The sequence below is a fragment of the Lissotriton vulgaris genome, unplaced genomic scaffold (assembly GCF_964263255.1).
Source record: "Lissotriton vulgaris unplaced genomic scaffold, aLisVul1.2 SCAFFOLD_314, whole genome shotgun sequence".
Taxonomy (NCBI): Eukaryota; Metazoa; Chordata; class Amphibia; order Caudata; family Salamandridae; genus Lissotriton; species Lissotriton vulgaris.
In genome coordinates, this window is record NW_028252733.1 from 43,796 (window position 1) to 55,835 (window position 12,040).

The 12,040-nt window shown below is 46.5% G+C and overlaps 1 protein-coding gene across 1 annotated transcript in view; it reads right to left on the reverse strand.

Moving 5' to 3' along the window:
- The window catches only part of LOC147662045 (uncharacterized), a gene marked incomplete at its 3' end in the record, with an annotated part of 99,151 nt that overhangs the window by 42,227 nt on the left and 44,884 nt on the right, over positions 1–12,040 (reverse strand). Inside the window, exon 3 of the mRNA XM_086951153.1 lies at positions 1,472–1,633. Within this exon, the coding sequence (XP_086807279.1) occupies positions 1,472–1,633 (162 nt within the window). The remainder of the gene's footprint in view (positions 1–1,471; positions 1,634–12,040) is intronic.

The window sequence follows — 12,040 nt, forward strand, 5'->3', positions numbered from 1 at the left end:
TGGGAGAGTGTATTGAAATTTGCCTTGAGCTGAAAATCCTTGTATCGAGCTACAAAACATTTTAATTTTCTCCATTTGCAGAGTTTAGTCAAATGAATGGTAGACTGTAGTGATTTGGAAAGCGAAGCCTAAAACAGTAAAGAATTGTTGTCTAGGCCAGATTATCTTTCATGCCAATTTGCAGAGGACTGGCCAACCAAATGTAAGACCTCTTTAAAAAAACTGTGTAAAAATGCCTTTAAAAAACTGTGTAAAATACCTTTCCCAGATTCTGAATTGGGGTTTGAATGGACAAGTTACCTAGACCTGGAGACTTTAAGTTAATGTAGTGCACAAGGTAATAACTTCAAGTTTTTCTTAATGTTGATGTATTGTTAAGAGCTGTGCACCATAACGGTTGCATTCTAGAAGTAGTTTAGCAAATGGTTATAGTCTAAAATTCCTTTGGGCAGGAAAGAGTGAAAGTCACCAGCAACACCTTGACACAACGTAAAACAGTATAAAGATATTCAGTATAAAGAGAGATAATTTACTTATTCTTGTGTCTAAGGTTATGTCATTATGTCCTCCTTTTTTAGGCAAGTGCTGGAAATCTGCCATATACATAGGTCATAAACGGGGCCCCATTACGTTAGATAACACAACCTTCAAATCACATGGAGATGGTGTTGTAACATTTCAAGATGCCTTCTACAAAATATTTATCATCAAACAGGAACATGCCTGGTGAAGGTCCCTGTAATAGTAGCAATAAGAAAAAAAAGTAAAAGCCACATTTAGCCAAACAAAAACAGTGTAGTCTGCAAGGCGTAACAGAAGTATTAAAAGGTGCTAATCCCAAAAAGGGCCAAGTATACACATACAATCTTTGCAAAGCTTTTCAATGTAAGGTTTCCAAAGACAACAAAATCAACTTACAGCATGGACTGATCTCACCTGAGCAGCAATAGCTTTCTGAAAGATGAAAATTGCCTAAGCTTAACCCAGTATTATCTCTTCATGTCACCAGGAATACTTGCTTTTGCATAGTACTGGCACAACTGTGGAAAAGTGTGCTGAAGCACCAACTGAATCAAAAACGGCATGCTTGGAAATAGGAAATCTTGAGGTCTTTTAAGTTTCAAATTTAGCTCCATGATAAGAGATGAAGAAAGATGTCCACTTTAACTTCTAGCTATGTGGCTTTTAGTTTTTGTTTTAGAATCAAAAATGCGTAGAACAGCACATAACCTTACAAAAAGTATACCCTTCCTTCTTTTGATGTCCCAATTTTATTTATGTAGTTCAAACTGTTTTAAATGTATCATAAAAATCACTTATTAAGAAGAAAAGGCAACCATAACATAGGTAAAGAATGGTGTTTTGAGACAGCATAGAAAGGCTTTAATTTATACAAACTCCTGCGCTGCTTTAATGATGAACCTCAAGAAAATCGGTAGTTTTATCGAACGCAGCAGCATGCACTAATTACCTGGCAGTGTGGTTTCATGTACAGATTCATACTCCGAATTTTCCAAGGTCACAGAGTTCATATCTATGTGGTCAGCCACTGAAATGGTTAGAGATTGCTCTTGTGATTCGACTAACACTGCATTCTGATGCTTTTTGTCCCCATCTCCATTAGCATCCAGTCCTAAAAAGAAAAAAATCTCAAGTTTCAGCTACTTTGCCAACATTAGCATGCTTGATTTACAAGTAGTTCATTATTTTTACAGGACAACTGAATTCGCCTCTTCACTTGTTATCAGATTTGCCTGTTCAGACAACCTAGGCAAAAGTCAAGAAAGTTATTGGGGGCAGGGGGTGCCTGGGGGGTTTAGGATCCACGTCCTGGTAAACTATTCTAGGTTAACTATAAAACAATAGAAGGTGGGTGGTAGTTCCATCCTTTGTTAAATGGCGGAATGGAATGGAGAGCCATAATTTAATTTAAGTACAGATCAGCAATAAATAGGGTATCTTGAGGGTGTGAATGATTTGTCAAGTATGATCATTTGGGCTCAGTCTCATTCAGATTTCCTTGCATGAGTCAAAATAAGACTATTCAGGTTGATTCAGCACATGCTCATAATGTTTAAATATATGCACTCCTTTAAAGACAGCATCTGTCAATTTCGAAATGACCAAGTTCAATGCCCAGGGAGAAGTAGCCTTCTCACCCTGCTAGGATTTTGACATCTTTTTTCGACAGCATCTTTTGTCTATAGCTTCGTTAAGTACAAACCGCAAAATATACTTCTGAAGGAATAGGAAAATCTTGCTGAAGGAGTGGCTGTCTACTTCAAAATGTTCATGTAGTCAAGACGAAATCTCAAATGACATTTAAATTATTAAGGATCCAGATGTTCAAGTTCTGCAGTAAACAGCTGTGATGAAACTCTCTAGGAAAGCAGCTCAAGTCTGCAAGGGAATCTCTAGTCGATTACTTTGTCTAGATAACATAAGTCTCTGTCTAGTGCAAGATGTAGGGCAATCATCCCAATCTTTCACTGTTGCACTTCAATGTTTATTTTCTGCAGTAAAGAAATAGAGGAAAGGCACATAGAAGTGTCTGGTCAGGTGACCACAAAGGATTTGGAGTACCTTGAGTCAGAGCCTCGGCATTATACAGTTTCAACCAAGTTGAGGAGGTGTGTTTGTGAGGACACCCCACTGACCAATGACTCTCCAAGGCTGTCGATGACAGACATCTATTTCTTACAAGTTTCTATTTACCTTGTCTAGTTAGCATTTTTCACATCTTGAAGGTCAAAAGGAGGCTATGTGCCAAAAGTCAACATAAAGTATATTGCATGTGCCTTGAGATGGAAACCTACCTCATCCTTCCCCGCATGTTGAGGTGGTTCATTGTTGTTGTGTTGCCTATCACAACAGATATCAAAGCATTTTATTCCTTTGTAATCAAATGCCTTAAATGTTCCCCTAAGTTTTCTATTGCTTCTTTTTGGATCATCTAAGTGAGGTGAATAAACCTTCTTGGTCAACACCAAATATCCTGGCACCTGGATAGTGAACTGCAATGTTCTGCTCTTTTATCTAGAACAACAGATATCGCCAAGTCGTTGACTTATCATTCCCATTAGAGTGTATCGAACTTCTTTTGGCCTGCAAACCATATGGAATTGTATGGAACGATATCTAAACTTCAACAAAGTAAGAATAAATTAGACCTGCTCAGAGTTCCAGAATGTCTCTGTCTCATCAGTTAGCTGGGGCCACTTTCCTAGGTCCTCAATGTCGAGAGAGATCACCTCACGATTCAGAGACGTATTATTGGTAAAGGATGACAACATGAACAAGTTGTCAGTGACGTCTGCCATATCTAAAGTGTTGAGGTATACTAGGGACTATGATGGCATACAAACTCTTAGGGACAGTCCTGCCATCACACCCCACTCCCCCACCCTGAGAAAAAGCTCTACAAATAGGTGCTAACAAGGGTATACAATAGTAATCTTGATTGCAACGCATGACAAGCAGCAAGAAAAATCTAATTTTTAATGGAGAGTGAATCTTGATGAGTCTGTCCTTGGAAGTAGAGGCTGTTGAATGATCATAAACTATGTTAATTATGTGTAGAAAGGGCGCCAGAGGGTGTCGGGATAGGAAGAATGGAATGCACTCAGTAGGGGTTCAGTGACACGACTGTAGGACCTTATTTTTGGTAATATGGATGGGAGAATTTGTGTAAGGGGGACACACTGTAATCCCACAGACCTTTAGCAGCATTATATTTGGAACAAGGAGGTGGGGAAAGCCTGCTAAATATCCTGGCATAGTAGGAAATACCCTGGTCAATGGCATTCTCTGTTTTTCTTTTGAAACTTCCTGCACAGCCACTTTCCATGCAGAAAAAACTTGCGAGGGGAAAGAGGAAAGATGACCTGCTGCTATAAAGAGACATGTTCCAGGTGCTGGGGAATACTGTGGGCTTGTCTCTCCCTTCAGCTTGAATCACCCATTCTGGGGCCTGTTTAACTGTTGCCAGTTGCAGACTCTTCAACTTGCATGCCAGATCTGGGGCTTGCTTTGATGTCTACAGCCCTGCTGAAAGATCCTGCCCTTGAAAGGAGTAATAGGAGTCCAAGAGGGTGGAAAATGGTAGACCTTTGCGAAAACCCAAGCAGAGCTGTAGATGTTGACAGAAGTCAGCAGTATATTTGTTAAAAACATTGCGTGTGTCTGGAGGGAGAGAAGAGTCTAACAGAATAATGTATCACCTAATTGTAAGAGATTCCGTTAAACAGTTAGAACTGGAAGGACCTTCTTGCACTGGCTTGTGTCTTCACTATTTACTCTCCCCCACCATCTACCAAGTATGATAGAAGAATTTCTCGGACTAACCTACCTGGATATCCAGTGACTGAGGGTATTCAGCAGCATCAACCTGAAAACACACACATCTTGAATCTATTTTCAATATTGGCCTACAAGGGAGTTTGTTCTTCACAGACAAGGAAAAAAACACCCAAAATTATTTTCACACCTCATTAAGACACAGTCACAACCTTCAAAGTCCAAACTTCTGTCATTCTTCCTTTTCCTTAAAAGTATTTAAGGAAGAAGGGGAAAAAAACACTTTCAGTGGGACCAAGTACAAAGTAATTTTGCTCACTCCTAAGTCAGCCACAAGTGGCGTCGAAGTCCTAATCAACCACAGGAAAAATATTTTTTCCTTTATTTGCAAACTTTACAAGAGATTAACAATGTGATAACGAATATTCTTAAATATTTTGTAAGAAAAATTACTAAATTATATTTTTAGTATACCTGGTGTGGATACTGAAGCTCTTAGGCTTTCATGTTAAAATATTGTTGCTTAGTAAATTTTGGATACATCAGACATTTTATTGAAGGAGGTGCGCTGAAATAAGGGCTTCTACCAACAGTAAACTAAGGAATTCCTAAAAGAAAACAGTTTACCTCAGTCACCCTCCTCAATTGTTGCAGTGGGGGGATTAAGTCACAGTTCACACTCAGCAATGTTACCAAACTCATGACTTAGGCAATCCCAAGTTAGACAGATATGCATTCACTTCAGCTAATTCTTAAACGAAGAAAAGGTGGGGGTAAAAGAAACTAGTAGGAAGCAGGGTGATAGCATTATGTGCAAATTCAATGACATAGGGCATTCAGAGGACAACAGGCAGGGGGTGTCCACTGCGCCCAACAATTTAGTGGTGGAGAACTTGACCAGAATGCTTATAAGGGATTTAGCAATAGAGGTATTTGTAGCTGACAGACATTTACATGCATGGTCTCCTTATACATAGTTTATATGTTCTTGTATGTGTGGAGCCCAAGTCCATAGATGCTTTAAGTGTTTTTGTCTGACATATTACCTGAGCTTTGCACCAATTTTTCAGATATATCCCTTCATATCTGACACATGGAAGGTTTACCCATGCAAACACAGAGTCCAACACGGAGGCCATTTGATACTGGGCCTCAAAGCCAAGTGCTTTGCTGAAAATTGGAAACCAAGGTGTCAGTTTCGCAGGAATAACGTGCCAATTCTATTGAGCGCAGCATTAGTGATCAAAGGCAGAATAGCTATTACCATTCATTAGCTTACATGTGTTTTAAATCATGCATTTACAGCCCTCAAGATTCAGAACACAATGAGCTTTGACTACAATAAGCCTGTAAAAGAGGGACCCAGAGCTGTCTTTTGTATGCTCAAGGTGGTGCATGAATGAGTGGGATGGAGTAGTTTCTGTCCTGTAACTCCAGTTCTGTAGTAGGGGTATCTGTTATAGTCATAATCTAGTGAATAGTCCCGCCCATGTGCGTGGACCCCGGAGCAATCAAAAATAATCTCTTAAGGTGTCGAAAAAAATGCAGAACTGCACAGACACAAGAGAGAATTTAAAGACAGATAATGCAGCCTATATCCACAGGCTACACTGTCCAGTACTTCAAATAGAAATTACACCAAAGATCCACAAACAGCACAGCCTGTCCAGTGTTTTCCACAGAGAAAATCCTTCCCCTACCAGCAGAAGCCTCTGGAATGATAGAGAAAGTGGTGGACAGACAAGCCCCATAGGCTGCCGTTATGTGGCTCAGAACAGGATATTGTGCCTTTAAGAGAACCTTCCAGAACTCTCAGTATCCCAGATTGCACAGCAGGTCCCTTTTACTTTCAGTTCTTTTTGAAGGCGTAACACGCCAGACCTGTAGCAATCCTTACATGAATATCTTTCTCCACCGGGGAGGAGGGCAGGCGCTTATGACTATAACAGAGATACCCCTACTACAGAACTGGAGTTACAGGACAGAAACTACTCCTTCTGTAGTAGGGGATCTCTGTGTATAGTCATAATCTAGTGAATAGAATGGCAAGCCCATCCCCACACCAAAGCGGCGGTGGAGAAAAGAAAAATAACACCACTACTGTGCGAACAGATTTCGCAGCATAGCCTGCCCAACCTGAGCGTCTGTCCTGGCATCAGTGTCCAGGCAGTAATGCTTAGCAAAAGTATGGACCGACTTCCAAGTGGCCGCCTTGCAGATTTCTGCAATTGGAACATTACGCAGCAAAGCAGTCGTGGCAGCTTTGGCCCTGGTGGAATGAGCCTTAGGTTTACACAATTGTATACAGGACACTATGCACCTAGAGATGGACTGTTTTGAGGTAGCAAGACCGGTCCTGACTGCTGATCCATAATTGATAAACAATTGGTCTGACCTACGAATATCTTTGGTTTTATCCAGATAAAAGTTCAACACCCTCCTAACATCCAGGGAATGCAGAGACCTTTCCGCTAGAGATGAAGGATTCTGAAAAAACGTAGGTAAAGTTATGGTCTGGTTAACATGGAAATCAGAGGTAACCTTTGGAAGAAATTTAGGGTGAGTACGCATAACAACCTTAGCAGCATGAAATACAGTATAAGGTTCTTTGCAACACAACACCTGAATTTCACTCACCCTGCGGGCCGATGTGATGGCCACGAGGAACGCCGCCTTCCAGGACAGGTGCTGCAAGGAAGCCTTATGAATAGGTTCAAAAGGCTCCTTCATCAATCTGGACAGCACCACATTCAATTCCCATGAAGGCGAAGGAAGGCGGACAGGAGGGAATACTTTCTTCAAGCCTTCCAAAAAGTCTGTGAAGGGCATTTCCTGTAGGCAGTCAGTGCAGCGAGATGAACCTTAATGGAATGGAAATTAAGCCCAGACTGTGCCAAATGTAGAAGATACGGAAGGATGACATCTTCCTTACATGTCGTTGGATCATAGTTTTTGGCTTGCACCAGATGCAGAACCTCTTCCACTTGTAAGCATAGGAAGTCCTAGTGGAAGGTCGTTAGCCTCCTTTAGTATGTCCATACAATCTTCTGGTAGATTCAAATGGCCATATTGCACTATCTCAGGAGCCATGCCGCCAAACTCAAAGACGAGAGGTTGGGGTGCACCATCAGCCCCCCGAACTTCGTGAGAAGGTCCGGCCGGCACAGCAGCCGTATGTGAGGAAGGAGAGACCGGTGAAGCAGGTCCGTGAACCACCACTGCCTGGGCCATCCCGGGGCGATCAGGATCATCCGCGCCCTGGAGTGGGCCAGCTCGATGAGCACCGTCGGAATCAGGGGAATGGGTGGAAAAGCATACAGAAAGCTGTTCGACCAGTTGATCCATAGCGCATTCCCCAGCGTCCCCTGCTGGTAGTACCTGGAAGCGAAGTCTCGGCATTTGCTGTTTTCGGCGGTGGCGAACAGATCTAGGTCTGGAGTCCCCCACCTTGCGAAGACTTTTCCTAGTACTTCGTCGTTTATGACCCATTCGTGGTTTTCCTGAATCATTCTGCTCAGTGCGCCCGCCTGAACATTCTGCACACCTGGTACATGGGTAGCCGTTATAGTCAGTCCTCTGGCCAGAAGCCAGCGCCAGATCGCCTGCGCCTCCGGAGACAGAGTGTGTGATCTCGAGCCCCCCTGCTTGTTGAGGTAATACATCGTGGTTGTATTGTCCGTCTGTACAAGAAGAGAGGTGGTCTGGAAGGACGGATGAAAGGCCTTCAGCGCCAAGTGAACAGCTCTGAGTTCCAGGAAATTGATGTGATACGTGGACTCAGTCGGGGACCACGTTCCTAGTATCTGTAAGTCTCCGGGGTGCGCCCCCCAGCCGTGGAGAGACGCATCCATCACGATAGTCTGCGTGGGAATGTCCTTGTGGAAGGGAACCCCCCCCCGAGGAGATTCTCCGCTGAACACCACCACTTCAGAGACTGAAGAGCATGCAGAGACAGTCGTATCTTGTCGCCACAAGACCCTTTCCTCTGATCCCACTGATCACCATGCACTCCTGCAATGGTCTCATGTGCAGCCGTGCGTGTGGCGTGAGGAAGATATAAGAGGCCATCGACCCCAGTAGAGAAGACACCGTCCTCACCGTTGTAGATGGAGCGGTCCTAAGAGCCTGAGCCTTCCGAAGGAGTGATAATCGTCTCTCCTCCGAAGGAGACACGCTTGCTGACAGCGTATTGATGGAGGCTCCCAAGTACTGTATGCACTGGATCGGAGTCGTGACAGACTTGGACATGCTGATGTGCAACCCTAGTTTGTTCAAGAGAAAGCACGTCTTCTGGAAGTGCGCTTGAGTTTCCGAGAATAAGGAGGCCTTGATCAACCAATCGTCCAGATACGGGTAGACGAACACCTTGTTCTTCCTCAGGTGTGCCGCTACCACGCACTTCGAGAATGTTCTGGGCGCAGACTTCAGCCTGAATGGCAGTACTGTGTACTGATAATGATTACTGCTGACTTGGAATCGCAGGAACTTCCGGTGTTTCTGTGCAATGGGCACATGGAAGTAAGCATACTGTAGGTCTATAGCTTATAGCCAGTCTCCCTGTTGCAGCGGAGGATAAATCGGATGCAACGACAGCATGCAAAATCTCTCTCTGCAAATCCATTTGTTTGCTTGTCGCAAATCCAGAATGGGCCTGAACTCGTTCTAGTCCTTCTTGCGAACCAGAAAGAACAGTGAGTACATACCTCTTTCCCTTTGAAACAGAGGTCCGTCTTCAATCGCCCTTTCCATTAACAGGGTATCGGCCTCCTCCTGGAGCTTGCGCAGCTGAAACTGCGAGCTGACCGGTGGAATTGCTGGAGGCGGGCTGGTGAACCGAAGACTGTATCCATTGCAAACAATATTCAGCACCCACTTGTCCTGAGTAATTTTTCTCCACTCTGCCAGAAAAAATTGAACGCTTCCCCCCCACCGGAGTGGGTAACGGATGCAGTGGACGTAACCGCTCATGGCCTAGACCCGGCCGGGCCTTTGTTCGCTGCTGCGGACTGCTGGCCGCCTCTGCCCTTCTGGCGCTTCTGGAAGGGCCTCCGGAACTGCTGCTGCTGTTGTTGCTGCTGTCCCGAAGCCTGTCCTCGCCCTCTGCCTTGCACCCGGAACCGTCTCTGGAACGGGCGGTAGGTCTTCTTCTCCTTGGGCTTTTCCAACCCGACAGCCATCAGGGACTCGGCCTCCACTTTGATGCGGGCCATCTCGTCGTCCGCATGCTTGCCAAACAGGGTTTACCCCGAGAAAGGTAGGTTGGCCACCCGCTGTTGAGCCTCTGGCTTGAAAGATGTAAGGAGAAGCCAAGCGTGGCGCCGTTGGTTGATACCATGGCAGTACCCATGCGCTGCCAGAAGAGACACATCAGCAGCCACGCTGATGAGTTGGTTAGACCAACATGCCCTCATTCAGAAACTCCTGAAAGTCCTCTTTCTTCTCTCGAGGAAGGAGCTCAGCGAATTGCGGGAGGGACTCCCATAGAGCCCGATTGTATCGCCCTAGCAACGCCACGGCACTGGCCGCCTTCATTGTGGTAGATGCTGTCCCACAGACCTTCCTGCCAGCAGAGTCTATCCAGCGGCTTTCCTTATCAGAAGGAACTGTAGACGACGGGGAGGTGGCATGCTGCTTCCTAGCCGCTGTCACTATGACCGAGTCCGGTGTCGGATCCATCCTAAGAAAGGCCGGGTCAGAATCCGGAGCCCGGTACTACTTGAGGAGCCTGGAGGGGGCCGCCTTCGTCACCGCCGGAGTGAGAAACAACTCCTCGGCGGGCTCCACCAATCCTGGTACTAGAGGCAGAAACGGTCAAGACAGGTTGTTTATGTAGTGTCTCGAAAATCACAGACATCGTAGGCACCGTCACAGTGATACCCAACTTAGCCGCACCCCTCAGCAGAACGTCTTGGAATGAGACAATGTCGTCTACAGGAGACACCCTCGTCCCCGGGGATTCCGTCAAAGTCGGCGAGTATTCCCTGGTCTCAGAAGAGTTTGTGTGGGATCTGGACCGGCACCTCCTATGGCGTCGTCTTGATCTTGTCGACGACCGGTGACAGCAACGCGATCTCCCCCTGCGGTCGGAGCGAGAACGCAATCTCCTCGGTTTCGGACGCTCCACCAGCCTCACAGGAGCAGGAGACTTCGGACGCTCCACCGGCCTCACAGGAGCAGGCGACTGCGGACGCTCCACAGGCCTCACAGCAGCAGGAGACTGCGGCCTGACCGGGCGCCTCGACTGAGGAGTCCCCGTTAGGCGGCGTAGGATACCGTGGTAATGAAGCTGTCCTCTGCGGAACCACCGGCGGTCCAGAAGGAGGAAGCAGAGGCAGAGTAGGATTCCGCGGCGGAGGATCCTTGGGCAACGGAGGTGGAGGGGTAGGTGTCCTCGGCTTAGGAGGTGTATATACCTCGGTGTACACAGAGCCCTGTGACACCCATCTCTTCTTAGGTGGAGGCAATGGCGAGGCAGAGCCTATCGGCGCACGTCTGCGCATCCCAGCGGACCCAGAGGCACTCCTGGCGCCAGAACTCCTTCTGCGCCTCTTTGGAATCGAAGAACGCCGCCTCGACGGCGACCGACGTTCCCTCGGCGGCGAACGCCTCCGTCTCAACGGCGAACGCCTCCTCGACGGCGAACGCCTCCGTCTCGACGGCGAATATCTCCTCGACGGCGTCCTCCTCGATGTCAAGGATCCCCTCGACGACTACCTCCTCCTTTTCGCCGATGATGAACGGCGGTGTCGTCTCGACGGCGGGCGCAGACGCCGGGCCTCTCGACGCCGATGACTCGACGACGATGAAGATATCGTCAACGGCGATCTCTACGGCGGTCTAGTCAGGTCCATAGACGCCGAACGTAGACGTCGCCTCGACCCAGAGCCCTGGGGAGATGGGGAACAGACTGCAGTCATCCCTCTCGACGCAGTCGTCGGTGCTATCGACGCCGGCGGATAACATGGACGTTTGCTGGTCTTCCTGGCCCTGGAGAGCCCTCCAGAGGCCTCAGCATGGGCAGATGAAGTATGCCCTGACCCACCTTGTGCCTTCAGTCTTCTATCTTTCAGGCCCTGGAGCCGGATCTTCATCCTGTCTCTCAGGGTCCTGCTGGAGAAGGACTGGCAAATGTCACACTCCTCCGGAACATGAGAAGAGGGAAGGCAGATGATGCACACCTCGTGTGGGTCCGACTTGGCCTTCTTCCGTGCGCACTCTGGGCATTTGTCAAACAAAGCAGGCAATGTGACAAATAAAAGAGTGCTGAAAGACACACAAGAAAGAAAGCACCAAAGTACTTCAAATGAAAGCACTCAAACACTTGAAAAGTGAAAAAATCTGTAAAAAACCCTAGAAAGGGAGAGCTCAATGCTCCAGGGTCCTGCTAACAGGAGCCAGAAAAAAGAACTGAAAGTAAAAGGGACCTGCTGTGCATTCTGGGATACTGAGTGTGTTCTGGAAGGTTCTCTTAAAGGCACAGTATCCTGTTCTGAGCCACATAATGGCAGCCTATGGGGCTTGTCGGTCCACCACTTTCTCTATCATTCCAGAGGCTTCTGCTGGTAGGGGAAGGATTTTCTCTCTGAAAAAAAACACTGGACAGGCTGTGCTGTTTGTGGATCTTTGGTGGAATTTCTAGTTGAAGTACTGGACAGTGTAGCCTGTGGATATAGGCTGCATTATCTGTCTTTAAATTCTCTCTTGTGTATTTGCAGGTCTGCAATTTTTTGACGATTTAAGAGAT